Consider the following 16,690-nt stretch of genomic DNA (forward strand, 5'->3'; position numbering starts at 1 on the left):
GGTTAGATGGGTTCAGGGTATACTTGCCTTAATACTCCTCGAATGGTCCAACGTCAATGATCGGGTCTCAACTGAGCTAATGCCACGCAGGGCCTTATAGTAGCCTAAGTCCTTTTGAGCGATCAAGGAACTGATGCCAGGTAGAGCGCCGAGTAGATCTATACCGGGGTATTGGTCTGCTCGTGAGTGTTGTCAAGTTATAATCAAGTAAAGAGTCACAGTAATCCAAAAGGTAAACACAAGTAACAATGTATAATTGAAGACGAAGAACTAAACTAGATACATGAATGAGTGTCCTTATATATCTCTGAGTTCTTCCTGTGTAGAATGGTAGATGGTAGAATAGTAGAATCGCCTTGGCGGATTCTACCGATCTACTTGCTACCCTTCTACTACCTGCATGATCACGTGATGCTGACCAACCGTCTTCTGCGTGCAGCGGTTGTCTGGTACGTAGAGTAACCTATGTAACGGAAATCCTCTGCGGGGTGGATCCGCTCAGGGCGGATCATGCTCTTGCTCAGTGAGCTTGCACGTGATCTGCTGACAGATATCCTGGTTGGCTCTTGATGGCCCATTGGTGTGCCTGGTGGGTCACCACTGATTGGTGACGGACAGGTCCATAACATCACCTCCCCTCTTCCTAGGAGTTTCGTCCCCGAGACTCATAAAGCTGCGGTGTCCCCCCTCAGGTAGGTGATGGATTTCTTTTCCTCAAAATAATGCTTCCTCGTCATGCCTAAACGAAAGGCTGACTCTGTTTCTTTGCTCACTCCCAAACTTCCCTCCGATTCTTCTGACGCTCATCATCGTCAGGCGACTTATATTGAGGACAACAGTTTCACCACCTCCATCTCTTGCGATCATTGTAAATCGGCAGGTGTTGCTTGTCTGATGGACCGTTCTCGTCAATATTCGAAATGTGCCTCGTGCACTCGCGCGGGTCGCTCATGTAAGCGTGACTTTCACACTGGTCGGGAATGGGATTTGTTGCGTCGTGCCGAAACCAAACTTTCTTCGGATCTTGAAACGAATGAAAGTGAACTCGATTTGTTGGAACCCGAGTTAAGCGAACTGCAAGCTCATCTCGCAGAGCTGCATCAAAAATTGTTGAATAAACAAAAACAATACCAGGAAGCAATGTCTAGGCAACGTCGGTTGCGTAAACAAATGTCCTTCCTAAAACAAAAGGGTTTCAAAATGTCGGAACATGATGCTGAACTCCTTCAAATTCTCGATGAAAAGCAAACATCCCCAGAGCAGGCTTTCCCTTCTGCTCTCGACCTCGAGCAGCTTGCTGCTACTGCCGATCATCCGAACTTTGATCAGATGTTGGCGGAGATTGCTGATCTCCCTGTTTCTTTCTGGGATGAATCCGGTTTCGTGCCCTCCTCGCTTTCCGTTGCGCAGGGGTCCTTTTCGCCTGTTGGTAATACTGTTGAACGAGCTGGTGGCAGCCCCTCAGGTTCTGGATAGGTTCCCATGTGTTTTCTGAGGTAGGATACCCTTTCCACTGAACTAAGAGTTGTTGCTGACTGTTGTACCATCTGTCCGACAGGATTCGTTCGACTTCATATTCGTCTTCGGTTTCCTCGATTTCCACATTGGTTGCAATTTCGGCGTTGTCTGGTGCTGGTTCGAGTAACGAGATATGAAACACTGCATGGAGTTTTTGCATGCTTTCGGGTAGCTTCAAGCGATAATTTACTGGTCCCAATTTTTCCTCAATCTTGAACGGTCCTAGTCGTAGGTGGTCCAATTTGTTGCTGGGTCGCTTGGTTTTGATGTTGCGTCGCAATAGGTAAACCTTTTCTCCCTCCTCAAGGTCAGGTCCCTCTCCATGGTGGTTGTCGTAATATTTCTTCATGCGCAGATTGACAAAGTCAATGTCTCTGGCTAGTTGCGTGTGCAATTTTCTCAGTCCGCTGGCCTTCAGTCTCGCTGATTCTGCCACGGCTGTCTTGTTGATTGGTTCTCCAAACACCATTGGATTATATCCATAATTCGCAAAGAATGGTGTTTCGTTGGTCGTAGAGTGTGCTGCATTGTTGTATGCCAGCTGTGCTGTTGGTAGCAGTCCTGCCCAGTTGTCTTGCTGGTAGTTCACGTAGTGTCGCAGGTACTGTTTCACTGTCTGATTCACTCTTTCTGTCTGACCGTTGGTTTGCGGGTGGTATGCGGTAGAGAGTCTAAGCTCAATACCCATCTGGTCCGCAAAAGACTTCCACATGTTCGATGTGAACAACTTGTCTCTGTCTGATGTGATCTTGCTCGGCATTCCGTGGTTCGCAACCACATGTCGAAGCACAATGTTCGCCATTTGATCAGCATCAATGGTTTCTGTAGTCGGAATCATGTAGGCGTACTTGGTGAGCCTATCGACTATAACCATAATCATGTCGTGTCCATCTGAAACTGGTAACTTCGTGATGAAGTCCATCGTGATCCATTCCCATGGCTGGGTTGGTGTTTCAGATAACTGTAATTCTCCGTAAGGTGCGTGTCGTGCAGGTTTGTTTCGTTGGCACGTGTCGCAAACGCGGATGTAGAATCGAACCTTTCGCCACATGTTCGGAAAATAATAATTTCGCGTGATGTGTTCGATGGTTTTTTCCACTCCCATATGTCCATGTGAGATGTCATCGTGGTGTCGACGTATGACCTCTTCTCTCAGCTTGTTTGGAACATATATCAATCCATGCATATGGAGCAATCCTTGGTCGTCCTTGGTGAGTTTTCCACCCTTCTCAACGAGTTGATTGATCGTATCTTCCTCCAATGCGTCTTTGATTTTCTGCAAGAAGTCGTCATCCTTGACTTCTATCGTTGCGGCCAGTAACTGTTTGTTGTACGAAATAGTACCATCAGAGTTTTGTCTCAATACAGCAGGATCCGCTGCCTTGGTTCCTAATTCGTAATCTGGTCGTCTGCTTAAAGCGTCGGCTTGTCCGTTTTCTGTTCCTTTGCAGTGTTCGATTTTAAAATCGTATTGTGCAAGGGTTTCGGCCCATCGCGCTTGTCGTCTCGTCAACTTCTTCGTCGTGGTGAAGAATGTGAGATTCTTGTGATCGGTCTTGACCGTCACCGTATACTTTGCTCCTTCTAGATATGCTCTCCAGACTTGGAATGCTGACACTATAGCCAATAATTCCTTGTCGTGCACATCGTAGTTGAGTTCTGCTGGAACCATTTTCCTTGACCAAAATGCAACTGGTCGGTGCTTGCCGTCAGTTCCCGGTTGCGTCAGTCTTGCTCCCAGAGCATAGTCTGATGCATCGGTTTCCATGATGATTGGTCGGTCGTAGCTAAACGTAGCCACGATTGTTCCTTTGTTGAAGAGTTTCTTGAGGTCCTGGAACGATTTGTCTGCTGCCTCATCCCATATGAATTTCTGATCTTTCTTGGTGAGATGGTAGAGTCCTGATGCGACTCCGGCGTATCCATCGATGATCTTCCGATAATAATTGGCTAGACCAAGAAATTGTTGTACTTCCTTCACATTTTTGGGTGTCGGCCATTCCATAATGCTTTTGACCTTGTCTTCTTCCATCCCTAGTCCTTCAGGGGTAATGCGGTATCCGAGGAAAGTCGTTTCCTGAACGTGGAATTCGCATTTCTTCAGTTTGAGAGTGACTTCTGCTTCTCTCAGCTTCTGCAACACAAGTCTGTTGTGTTTGATGTGATCTTCGAGTGTCTCTGAGAAGACCAAGATGTCGTCCAGATATGCGACAACGAAGATGTCCAAATATTCCTCAATCGCTTTGAAGATGAAGCGTTGGAATGTTGCTGGTGCGTTGGTGAGGCCGAAAGGCATAACCTTATATTCGTAATGTCCGAACTTGGTTCTGAATGCCGTTTTCCATTCATGGCCTGGCTTGATCCTGATGCGATGGTAGGCATTGGTAATGTCATACTTCGAAAAGTACTTGGCATGTCCAATCCTGTCTTGCATTTCGTTGATCAAAGGTAGTGGGTGTCGATCTTTGATGGTAATCGAATTTAAATGTCGGTAATCCACACAAAGTCGAAGACTCCCGTCCTTCTTTGGTACGAAGATGATAGGATATCCAGCCGCTGACTTCGAGACTCGGATGTATCCTTTTCGTAGGTTCTCCTGGATGTATTCCTTGAGTGTGTCGGACTCCTTCTGTGACAACTGATAGATAGGCATGAAAGTTGGTTCAGTGCCTTCCATAGTGTTGATCTCGTGATCAAAGGATCCATGTTTCGGTAACACTCCATCGGCCGGTGCCGTAAAAACATCCGTAAACTCCTGGTATTCCTCCGGAATCCTGGGTTCATCGCTGGTTGCGTACAGCTTCTCATGTTTGATCATCACATAGTCCTTCAATTCTTGGTCGGACATGTCTGGTGATTGTTCCGTAGTGTCTGGGGCGACGCCCGTGACTGACACTCTAGTCCTCTTGCTTCGGGACTGTTTGCTGCGCTCGTTTCGTTGGGCAGACTTCTGTCGACGCATTTCGTATTCGTCGTATGTTTCCGCACATGTACATCTGTCGAATGAGATGTATCCCGATTGCCAATCGATGCTCGGGTTATGCTTCTTAAGCCATGGAATGCCTAAAACAATGTCGTAGTCTCCCGTTTCCAAGATATTGAACCGTATCAATTCTGGGTGTCCGTAGACAGACATAGGCAGTGTGATGGTTTCCTCGCTGACTCCTCCTGAGAGTACTTCTCCGTCGAGTCCTGCGACTGGTATCACGTGTGGTAGGGGTTCGGTCGCAACTTGTCGATCTTCCTTAAACCTTGGGTTCATGAAGTTGTTGGTGGCTCCCGAGTCGATGAGAGTCCATGCCTTCCCCATAGGTAGGATCGCGTACAACTTAATGTGTGTTCCTGACGTTGTTGCCGCTAGATGTGTTGTTGGTCGACCCTCGTGGTCGTACATCTGGCGCCCATTGTACCAAATTCCTTGGTATCCCTTCGTCCATTGTGGCTTCTTCATCCACCGTAGTGGTTTCGGTTCGATGCCGTAATCTAACTTTGCTGACCCATGAATGATGCACGTTTCGTCGTAGCACATGACACTGGCCATCTTGCCATGTCCTGGGTGTCGCGCATATCCTTTGCACGCGCAAGTGGAATTTTCGCAAGGGCATCCTGCTGGGTCGTCGCCTTCCTCAATTGCGTCAATGAGGTGCTGGTCCAGTCTGCTGGGCCACATCTTTCCTTCGAGATGTCCCCTAAGCTCTTTAGCTTCTTCATCATCGTGATGGTTCGTAGGGCTTTCTGTTGGTGTTTCTGGGATGGTTTGATCTATTCCGGGAAGCGCATCTGGCGTTCCTAGATCACTATTGGCTCCGGGGATCGGGTCCTGTGTCTCCGGGGGCCCCACATCGTTAGTCGTGAGATGCTTGGGGTCCCGGGACTCCTTTGTTCCCGCGACCGTGGTCTCCAGACCTGGTGGGTCTTGCGACCGCCGACCGAGGTCCTCCCTAGCCTTAAGTCCTGCTGGGTCTTGGATCAGTGCCTGGGGCACGTGCTGTGTCCACCCTTGACTTTCTACCGTATCCCAATCGATTTCTGGATAATCGAGTTCTGGCTCGTCGGCTAACCCTTCAATGCACAGGTTGCCCGCCGTTATCTCTTCCGGGTCGAGGCCTTGGTGCCTACCCATGAGATCTTCTAAGAGCTCGTCTCTTAGGTCCATAGCGACTCGCCTTTTCTGTCTGAGGCTGTCGATGAGGGTCCCGACCTGCCCTCTCAGGTCGCCCTGTTGCTCGTTAGGGTGCATTTCCTCCCAGTGTTCCCAACTGGCGCTCATTCCTTCGGCGCTGGTGCCTGTGCTGGTGGTGGCTTTTCCCTCTTGGGTCGCTCGCAGTGCTTCGCGTGTCGCCCGCATGTGTTGCCGTTTCTCATACGGTTTCTTCTGTTTGCATTCCTTCGCGCGGTGTCCTGGTTTCCCGCAGGTAAAGCAAAGATTCTTGTTGCGACGCTCCTTTTGCTCATCGTGAGTAGCGTCCAACTCCATTGGCTTCGGGCCATATGGATCGTTGTCCCGTGGTGTCGCTCTGTCGCGGCGTCCACCGAATCGGTTGAAGCTGTGCATCTTTCCACGCTTCCATAGTTCCATTTCGTGTCGTTCCCTTCTTCGCTCGCTGTTGCGGTTGTCGATTTTGACCGCAATCTTGATGAGTTGATCAAGCTCCTCTGGCTGATCCATTCGCGCTAGCTCGTCCTTGACGTCGGATTTCATTCCAGCTTCGAAGTAAGGAAGGTATGCTCTGTCTGGCCAATCCAAGTAAGAGATGATTTGCAAGAACTCAGAGGCATAGCTTGACATGGTTCCGGTTTGTCGGATTCGTTGTAACTTTTTCTGGGCTGTTCTCGCAGCGTCGATGTCTCCGAACGTATTTTCGAGGTGTCGACGGAAGTTGCGATACTCGCTGAAGATGTTTGTCGTGGTATCCGACCATTCTTCAGGTTTCTTTCCATAATAGTCACGGATGTGAGGTTCGAACCAATCCCATGCCTGACCGCGCAAGTAGGTTGACACAAAAATCACCTTGCCGGCTTCGTTGGGTATCTTGGCGCTGTTCACATCGAGGTGCATGTCCATCTGAGTGAGGAATCCTCGAAGTTTGATTCGGTTTCCTTCAAAGAACTCAGCCTTGGGCAATCGTGGTGCCTGGACAGTACTGATGGGTGCGGATGCGTTGACTTGAGCCTTGATCTGCTCGAGGTAGTCGTCGACCTCGCCAAACTTGGTGCCGCTTTGCTTACCCAAGTTGCTGAGCTGATCCATGACCTTTTTGAGGTTATGCTCGAGTTCGCTGATCTTTCGCTTCTGTTCCGCAATGGTGTTGTCTCGTTCGACGTCAGAGTCGGGATCCTCCACGGGTGGAGTGACTTGCTCCCGAATGGGCTTCTTCCCAGCACTGGCGTGAGACATGTTGCTTGTCGTGACTCGAAACTTGATTCGAGACGGTCTTCAATGTGTTACGCACTAGCTAACTGGTCACAGTTAGGTTAGATGGGTTCAGGGTATACTTGCCTTAATACTCCTCGAATGGTCCAACGTCAATGATCGGGTCTCAACTGAGCTAATGCCACGCAGGGCCTTATAGTAGCCTAAGTCCTTTTGAGCGATCAAGGAACTGATGCCAGGTAGAGCGCCGAGTAGATCTATACCGGGGTATTGGTCTGCTCGTGAGTGTTGTCAAGTTATAATCAAGTAAAGAGTCACAGTAATCCAAAAGGTAAACACAAGTAACAATGTATAATTGAAGACGAAGAACTAAACTAGATACATGAATGAGTGTCCTTATATATCTCTGAGTTCTTCCTGTGTAGAATGGTAGATGGTAGAATAGTAGAATCGCCTTGGCGGATTCTACCGATCTACTTGCTACCCTTCTACTACCTGCATGATCACGTGATGCTGACCAACCGTCTTCTGCGTGCAGCGGTTGTCTGGTACGTAGAGTAACCTATGTAACGGAAATCCTCTGCGGGGTGGATCCGCTCAGGGCGGATCATGCTCTTGCTCAGTGAGCTTGCACGTGATCTGCTGACAGATATCCTGGTTGGCTCTTGATGGCCCATTGGTGTGCCTGGTGGGTCACCACTGATTGGTGACGGACAGGTCCATAACATCTAGATGATATTTTAGTCTTTTTAGAGACACTCGAAGATCATATTAAATATAATAGACTTATATTATAGAAGCTAAGAGAAGCAGAAGTCACTCTTAAACTAAAGAAATACGAATTCTACGTTTAGGAAACGACTTTCCTCGGATACCGTATTATACCTAAAGGACTAGGGATAGAAGAAGATAAGGTCAAAAGTATTATAGAATAGCCGATACCTAAAAATATAAAGGAAGTATAATAATTTCTTAGTCTAGCTAATTATTATCGGAAGATTATCGATAGATACGCCGGAGTCGTATTAGGACTCTACTATCTTACTAAGAAGGATTAGAAATTTATATAGGATAAGATAGTAGACAAATCGTTCTAGAACCTTAAGGAACTCTTTAATAAAAGAATAATTATAGCTACGTTTAGCTACGACCGACTAATTATTATAGAAACCGATATATTAGACTACGCTCTAGGAGTAAGACTAATATAACCGGGAACTAACGGTAAGTACCGACTAGTTATATTTTAGTCAAGGAAAATAGTTCTAGTAGAACTCAACTACGATATATACGATAAAGAACTATTAGCTATAATATCAGCGTTCTAAGTCTAGAGAGTATATCTAGAAGGAGTAAAGTATATAGTAACGGTTAAGACCGATTATAAGAATCTTACGTTCTTTACTACGACGAAGAAATTAACGAGACGATAAGCGCGATAGGCCGAAACCCTTATATAATACGATTTTAAAATCGAATACTATAAAGGGATAGAGAACGGATAAGCCGACGCTTTAAGTAGACGACTAGATTACGAATTAGGGACTAAGATAGCGGATCCTACTATATTAAGATAAAACTCTAATAGTACTATTTCGTATAATAAGTAGCTACTAGCCGCGACGATAGAAGTTAAGGATAACGACTTCTTATAGAAAATCAAAGATATATTAGAGGAAGATACGGTTAATTAACTCGTCGAGAAGGGTAGAAAACTCACTAAGGACGACTAAGGATTACTCTATATATATAGATTAATATATATTCTAAGTAAGCTAAGAGAAGAGGTTATACGTCGATACTACGATAATATCTTATATAGATATATAGGAGTAGAAAAAACCATCGAATATATCACACGAAATTATTATTTTCTAAATATATAGCGAAAGGTTCGATTCTATATCCGCGTTTGCGATACGTACTAACGAAACAAACCTATATAATATATACCTTACGTAGAATTGCGATTTGCTGAACCGGCGCCGTTTTCGGCGCCCCCCCTCTTGGGGTTTAGCGCCCGTGGGGCCGCCACCGGATCCGGCATCGCGTCCGTCTACTTGGGGTTTAGCCCGTCCGCAACGGGTTTGGCGCCTCACGCTAGCCCTGATCGGGATCTGCCGTCTCGCACCGCCCGTCTCGCGACATCCGCCATCTATATAATCCGCGGTGCGTCGCTCAACGACAACTCTCTTCTTTCCCACGCCCATTCCCCCCTTTCCCCCTCCATTATTTTTCGCCAGCATCATTCCCTGATCCGCTGACGTGGCCCCTGCCAGCTGAAAACTCTGCGCCCCGAACACAGCCTGCTTCCCCACTCGCGGAAATTTGAAGGAGTCGTCGGTCTGGCCCTGCGAGTCGCCCGGATCGCCCTTGATTTCCCAGTTCTATATGGCTCAATACATTCTTCGTTTCATACTGTACGCTACGGAGGGTCGCTATTTCAACCGTTGTAGACATCACCCTCGGTCTACTTGATAACTAGACATCTGAAGTGGAATGTAGGAGGACTACTGGCCGCTCTTTGTCTCAGGCTTCGGTTTGCGAATGCCACGCAGCACACCGCAGAACGGCCACCTCTGCTCTTTCAGACGACCCCTGATTGAATAGCCGGTGAGTCGCTCGCTAGACCCGCTTCCGCTCTCTATCCAACCGCAAAAATGCCTCAAGGAGGTCTGACGCTGAGCTGAGACATCGCAAACATCCATGAAATTGATGGCTTGCATGATCGGCTTGCGTGATTGGCGAATTGTAGGCTGCCGCTCGGATTGAGGGATTTTTTTCTTGTCAATATCTTCCCAATCCATCAATTGTCAGCTGAGGTATCCTGGAGGCTACAACGTTACACGGTGGCTACTACGAACCCAAGGCGCCCTTTGACGAGGCCGGTTAGCTAGATTAGTCCGGAGTACTCTTAAGTGATCGCCCGACGCAAGCAGCGAATAGTATCAACGAGGCAGTGCTATCGCAGTTCTCGGTTATGTGGGATCCGCAAGGCGATATACTGTATGATTCCTCAGCTAGTAATGCCCTGGCGGCGCCTAGGTATTAAAAAGGATGACTGACCTCCTTTTCCCATTCTTTAGATATGATTCAGAACGGACGTAGACACACCAGCCCAGTGACCACTGCACTCTTATTCAAGCTTGCTTCATTATCTGTTAGTTTCTACCTCCGCTGTGTCTTATCACTTTCTTAGGAATGAGGGTAGATCTTGATCAAATCGAGTTCTACCATAGCCCAAGTCGCCCGCCGCTTTCTACCAGTGCAAAAAGCGTGCCCCCCAACCACGCCCCAGCTCATATACCACGATACCTCCAGCAGTCTTTTTCCACTGGGTTCGGCTTCTATCCAGGACCGTGTAAGGTACCCCTAGGACAGTCACCGCCACTAACCGGTACAACTCATAAGTGGAACATATTTGACCTCGAGATCAATCATGTCTATAGACCCACTCAGACTGAAATGACGAAAGATATCGGACCCTCAGTGACAACAGATATACCAGCTGCCTATGACATTCTGTTGGATCGTGGAAGTTCCGCGCTAGCTTTCTCAGAGCCAGTGCCATCGACACACTCCGCGAGAACAATCCCGTATCCTACAGGGCCAAATCACCTAGACCCTATTCCTCCTGATATACGAGGAGATGATCTACCGGGTAAGCTGACACAACACATTGAAATTCGGCTATCATCCTCTTATTGTCTGACTTTTTTTATATTGTAGACACTGTTCCTAATACCTAAGAAATGGAGACTTCTCAACTATCGTACATACCCTGTATGACCGCACCCGTGTCTACACCAGAACCTACACCCGAATAAGCGAACTGTGTCTCTAGCAACCTATCTGTGGTGGGTGGTTTTCAGCAAGAATTAGCCAAGCGGAAGTTATCTACCGTGGAGCCCTCAGACAGTTCAGACAGTAGGGACTACGAAAATGATTCGGAGCCGAGTCAGACATCTAACCTAGGTCAAAATCCATGCTCAAGGGCAAACAAGGCTTCTGAGCGGGCTGAAGACCCCAGCACTATTGAAGACACGCCAGCCACATCTAGGCCGTCCTCTCCACCGACGGCTCGCTCTACATCAAAATGTTCTCGAGCTCGAACGACACTAAGTTCCAAACCCCCGGTGCGCTACCCGTCGATAGCTATGGTTATACCGTCAACGTCCTAGAAACAAGGAGCCGCCAGGACAAGCACAAGGGCCGCTGCGGCAGTATGCAAGAAGCGACTCCGCTCAGGTCGAGGCACCGGCGACCACCAAGACGAGAACACCCCCTATGACACAGCACAGCCGTGTCAAAAGAGGAAGAAAAGGAGACCTTCAATCAGGCCACTTTCCGACCCTTCGAAATCTTCCGTTCCTATTTCATCTCATCGCTCTAGTGCTATCCAGGGCTTACATGGGAGTGCTATCCTCACGGTCGAGTCTAATACTAGTCTGAAACCGGCATATTTCTTTACTTTCGTACCCGACCCTAGCCCAATGCTGCCTCCAGCCCACACGGCGGTTATCCCCCCATTAAAACACACGTACACGTCGGACGAGAATGCACTACTCGTGCGGCTGAAGGAAAAAGAGGCAATATCATGGTCTGAGATTACGACTCACTTCCTAGGTCGAAACATGTCATCCCTTCAAGTCCACTATTCAACCAAATTACGCAACAAGGCCAGTTCTCGGTCTAGAAAACCGAGGAGAGGCGAATGAGAGAGGCTATACTGTCGGGATATTTCTTGGTTCGCGCCTATCGACCTTTTGCTGTATACAACATCCTCCGTAGCCATCTGTTTCAATACAAGCATTAAGTGCAGCTTTATGTACTCTGTAAACGGCGGTCCTATGAATTACTGTATCGGGTTAGTTTTTCCTTTTTAGGTTTAGCGCCCCTAATATGCCGTCACGTAACCCTACCTTCAATGCCCGCCGACATAAAAGACCCCGTCTTTACTTGCTCTTCCTCCCTTTCTCTCACTTTTCCATTTTTCTGCCTCTCTATCTTTCACTCATCGCCGCCCCCTTTCTTTTACTCTAGCCCCCACCGACTACTGCACATTTGCTTTCAGCCCGACGCACTAGAAAATGAAGTATTAACACACAGTCATACGATACGGTGGATAGCTGGATCACCCTAGTGTTTCTGCCCCTGAGCGACTAGATAGCATTAGAGCCTACGCTGGTCAGAACGACCAGGGAGTCGGATCGAGTGGTATCTCCGGTAAAAATAAAAGAGGCAAAGATATCTACAATTCCATCTAGATCGCTTGCTTTCTGCTAGTGAGGCCTTTCCATTAAGTGTCTGTTATTGCGCTGACCCCCCTTGTTGCGAAGTCTTCTCGATACTACATGCTCCGCTTTATCCGCCCCATCTCAGGCCCCCACCTAAGGTTACATTGCACAGCCTTTAGCGTCGCAGATTTACTCTTAGCCGCTTGCTCGTATGGTTCTAGGACAGATATCGAGTGCCATAAAGCTAGCTATAAGGCCTTGGTTCTAGGCCCCGTAAGAGTCGCTAGCGATGCCCGAATTCGATATAGGGCCTTCAAAAACAAGAATAGGCCGGCTATAAATCAACGAAGCCATTGACTCGGTATCCGTTTACTTCCAATTTGGAATGGAATCGCATTTGCCGTATCCAGTAAGAATATAGACTAGAGAGGTTCTATACAAATCCGCCGAGCGAGGAGAACGAGCACGGGATAGTTTCCGAATTGGTAATAGCTCCTTATTGCGGTTAGGATAATAAAGTGCTTTACAGCACTTAATGCTTTATGTATACTATCTCAGTTTTGTGCAATCCAATCGGGTTATATATATATATACGATGAATCACGCAAAGTAGTGTCCAATCGTCTCTTAGCAGTAGCCCACTCGAACTATTGGCTCTCGGGTATATAATGAGCCTTGTGCCCTAACTCTAGCTCAGTCAGACTTCTACTTTCCTCCTACCTGGTCTACCTAGCATCTAGGTACACCTCTCTTCCTTTCAAGCCACGATAACCAGCCCGTCAAGCACGATTATTATTGAAGATAACGAACTACCCCCAAGCTGGCGGCCAACCGATTCACAAGTCCAAAGAAGATCTCCACGCACATCTCTTAGGATCCTGATCGAACCAACCGATGCTACGAGTGGTAGAATAGAACCATCACGCAAACGCAAAAGGGCCAAAGGAAAACAACGTGATACTCTGGTATGGCTTTTCCGAGACGCTCTGATTTCCTAAGCTAATGATGGACCAGGATACCTGTTTTAAGAAGCTGCGTAAGACACTTGACGAAGAAGTTGAAAGTCTCGATCAAGAAGTTGAAAAGCTGCAAAAGCAAGTCCAGGAACTTCAGGGCAAGCTTCTCCTACAGGAAGAGCGGCATCAAGAGGAACTTCAGAGCAAACTTCTCCTACAGAAAGACCAGCATCAAGAGGAGCTTTCTCGAATACGCATTCTGAACTGCAACATTTGCTACGAGCAGCCGGATCGTTGGCATGCACGGGCATGCGGGCATTTGATTTGTGAGGCATGCGAAGAACGGCTTGATCGAGATCCATGCCCTGTGTGTAGAAAAGAATTTTCGGGGTTTATCAAATGCTTTCCATTTGCAGGATAGATGTGCATGTATTTTCTACTCAAGACCAAATTTGAGGTCGACGCTCACTTAGTAATTTTACACGAAATCCTCTTTCATCAGCTTAAGAACGATTGTAGTTTATGAACACTGTGAAGTCTACAATATATAATCAGAGGATAAGGGTCAAGACCGTGTCAGTCGTGGACCCTCAGGTTATTTTCAACTTTCTCATCGATATCAACGTCGTCCAACGGATCAAGATTATCACTCTACATCTTATAGTTAGTTCGAAATCAATGGAATATTCTGGTTTTCTTACAATTTCGTGAGGTGGCCAGATAATGTGAGATAATTGAACTTAAAGATTTAAATATTATGATAGGGGAATGGGTATATCTATGTCGTAGAAGACGGGTATGCTTATGCACCTTATGCACCTTATCCACATTGCGCTTTTGTACCTTATAACCATTACGCCAATTTCTTATGTCCGGTTAACACCGCCAGAGTCGAAAATTATCGGTGTACAATATTCAGGATAATAGAATATTCTCAGGGCTCGAAAATTTCGGGCTATGGATTTTACAATCTCTTGAATTATACCGCCTCTTAAAATTTGCGCCCTGCAATTTTCTTGAAGGTCAAATATTCCGAAGACAAAATTTTAAAGGGATCTTTTATTCAGGCTCACTTGAGAATTAAGCTCTTTAAAAGGGCTTATGGCAAGCCATCAAACTGACTTATTTGATTTGCTCCTTCGCGTAAAAAGGGACAGTTTAACTGCGAGGTTCTTTGGGGGGGGGCTGCGCCTTTCAGGCTGACACTAAAACCATTGGCTAACTATAACTAACTGCATCAGCGTATATTAGTCATTGGTTTCAATCTGACCTCCACATATACGGAAGATGGTATAGAGATCGCAGCACATTCAATTTATAAGCTCACCTTTATTTCCACATTGAACGAAAGACGGTCTGTTCTAACGACAAGTTTCGCCCCAGGAATCTTTTAAAGTCGGCATTCCGCATTAAAATCTCCACATTCCAGACCATGTAGTCTCGCAGCATAACTTCCAAATCCTTCATATACTCACTATCCTCAAAAACAAATACCAATAGCTGAACGATGTCTTCCGTTCGTTCTTCAATTAGAGTAAAATTCTCAAGCAATCGTAGCAACCGATAGAAAGATAGGAGAATAAGAGAAAGCCACCCTGTTCTGATTCCAAAACGATGAATTTCAGCGTGACTCAGAAACACTGCTGCATAGCTCGTGAAAGGGTCATTGCTTAAGTCCTTCTCAGATCCTGATCGTGGTGTATGGCCAAGTTCTGCTAGCAGGATATCATAATTAAGCAAAAGCCCCTTTGGGTGGAAGAGATTCCAATTTAGGCTAGAAGAATCCCATCTGCTCGCCTCTTCCTGGCATTGGGTTTCCCTATTTTCTGGCTGCGGAGTACCGTTCCCAGAAGATTGCGGAACGGGACACGGGGCAGAGTAATCCCCAGAGTATACAAACTCACAGCAACGACCAAAGACTTCCTCATCAATACTCTCGATCATTGCTGGCTCAAGGGCCTTTCTTGGAAAAGAACTTTCCAATGCCTGGTGAATTGAGAATTGCTTTTGGTTTTTACCAACAAAAAAATGAACGAGATCAGATTGCAGGACTCTGCGCAATTGTTAGGAATTGGAACAATCTTTGTCTAAATGAGGGCAAACTTAATTATGATATGCAAGCCGCATTATGTAGAGAGTATTCAGAGATAGAAAGATATCTGTCAAAGGCGGTGGTGTTTTTCAATTCAATAGTAGGATAGCAGAGAGCAAAGGTTTTCTTCGATATTCTTTTTCTAGAAGAGGATTCTCGTGGCTCTTTATAGTGATTGGCTAGGCCCTAGCTCTGTAAGCCAATGAAATCAATCCTCACTGGGACAGCATGGCTGCCTGGCTGAGAACCCGTCTATAAGCCACCGTTACATCGAGAGAGCATCTCGCTATTCCTAGTTGGGGTCGAATAAGAACCCACTGTGGAGACGAATACGGTTAAGGACATCACACCAAGAGGTACCGTTGACGTTCCTGATTTTGGAGTGGGGCTTCAAATCCCGACGCACCCTTTGGACTTCCGTATCACAATCCTTAATCCCTTACAAAACATTCCCCTCTGCAACTTTTGAACGACGCATCTCCATCGCGGTTATGAGCACCTCGTCTCCTCCCACTCCGCCATCAAGGGCCTTAATAGATGACGAACGGAGATTCAAAACCATTACATTACCTTGTGAGTGGGTGGAGGATTATCGGCCAGGTGGTTATTATCCAGTCGTTCTCGGCGACGTCTTCAACCACCAGTACAAGGTCATCCGGAAGCTTGGCGAGGGCTCCTACTCAACGGTTTGGCTCGCCCATGACCTAAAGTATCTATCTTTCGTATTTCTACTGCCGACGCTATATATCATCGTTACTTATTTCGTTTAGTAACAGTCGATATGTCGCCCTGAAGATACTTATATCGGAAATCTCGGAATCGACAACTGAGCTACGAATATTACGCCATATCATCGAATACGCACCAGAAGAAGGGTCCCGATATATCACGCGACTGCTGGACGAATTCGAACACCGCGGACCTAATGGCCTCCACAAGTGCCTGGTACTTGAGCCTATAGGCCCGAGTGTCAATACGATAGTCGAGGAGCTGCCGCAGTTCAAACCTCGTAGGCGAGGAATGAAGATCCGCTATCCGCTTCAGATGGCAAAGAGTATCCTTAAGCAATCCTTATAGGCTCTTGCATTTCTATATGAAAATGGTATTGCCCATGGAGACTTCTAGCCGGGAAACATACTCTTCCCTCTTATCGATGTCGACTCGACCCCTGAGGAATTGCTCCTACAAGAGGAAGATGTGCAAGCCCGGTCGATCTCGCCTCCGGTACAGAGGCTGGATGGTAAACAAGATAAATGGGCGCCTTAATATCTTTGCGTTGCGTAGCCACTGGTGCCCTTTACTTGCTACGCCGAAGGGTTCAAGGTCAAATTATCCGATATGGGCGGTGGTTAGTCCCTCTATTCCTTCCCTGGATATGTATATATATATAAGCGTATGGAAATTTGACCGGGAGACCCCTGAAGAGACAAGGTGGCCACTGTCACCAACCACTTCAGCTCTTGGCCCTCGAGCAAGCCTTTGCTCACTGATGCCAAGAGCACTGATCTTGCCT

The 16,690-nt window shown here is 46.9% G+C and overlaps 5 protein-coding genes across 5 annotated transcripts; 3 read left to right on the forward strand and 2 right to left on the reverse strand.

Moving 5' to 3' along the window:
- Positions 1-6,164: 6,164 nt before the first annotated feature.
- On the reverse strand, positions 6,165-6,583 carry N7537_012278 (gag-pol polyprotein; the record flags this gene model as incomplete). The annotated part of the gene is made up of 2 exons (XM_056903332.1): positions 6,165-6,225; positions 6,288-6,583. The coding sequence occupies 2 exons, from the start codon at positions 6,581-6,583 to the stop codon at positions 6,165-6,167; spliced, it is 357 nt and encodes a 118-aa protein (XP_056748619.1).
- A 2,819-nt stretch (positions 6,584-9,402) lies between these two features.
- On the reverse strand, positions 9,403-9,699 carry N7537_012279 (uncharacterized protein; the record flags this gene model as incomplete). Its single annotated transcript, XM_056903333.1, has 1 exon — positions 9,403-9,699. One exon carries the CDS (start codon positions 9,697-9,699, stop codon positions 9,403-9,405), a length of 297 nt encoding a protein of 98 aa, XP_056748620.1.
- A 658-nt stretch (positions 9,700-10,357) lies between these two features.
- Positions 10,358-11,610, forward strand: N7537_012280 (uncharacterized protein; the record flags this gene model as incomplete). Its single annotated transcript, XM_056903334.1, has 3 exons — positions 10,358-10,553; positions 10,721-11,052; positions 11,074-11,610. 3 exons carry the CDS (start codon positions 10,358-10,360, stop codon positions 11,608-11,610), a joined length of 1,065 nt encoding a protein of 354 aa, XP_056748621.1.
- A 1,283-nt stretch (positions 11,611-12,893) lies between these two features.
- On the forward strand, positions 12,894-13,506 carry N7537_012281 (uncharacterized protein; the record flags this gene model as incomplete). The annotated part of the gene is made up of 2 exons (XM_056903335.1): positions 12,894-13,094; positions 13,144-13,506. Coding segments are annotated over 2 exons (564 nt in total), but the record flags the coding sequence as incomplete, so codon positions are not given.
- Positions 13,507-15,648: 2,142 nt separating this feature from the next.
- On the forward strand, positions 15,649-16,535 carry N7537_012282 (uncharacterized protein). The gene is made up of 2 exons (XM_056903336.1): positions 15,649-15,886; positions 15,948-16,535. Exons 1-2 carry the CDS (start codon positions 15,669-15,671, stop codon positions 16,252-16,254), a joined length of 525 nt encoding a protein of 174 aa, XP_056748623.1. The 5' UTR covers positions 15,649-15,668; the 3' UTR covers positions 16,255-16,535.
- The last annotated feature ends 155 nt before the right edge of the window (positions 16,536-16,690 follow it).

The sequence above is a fragment of the Penicillium hordei genome, assembly GCF_028827395.1.
Source record: "Penicillium hordei strain IBT 12815 chromosome Unknown utg000006l_segment0_segment0, whole genome shotgun sequence".
NCBI lineage: Eukaryota > Fungi > Ascomycota > Eurotiomycetes > Eurotiales > Aspergillaceae > Penicillium > Penicillium hordei.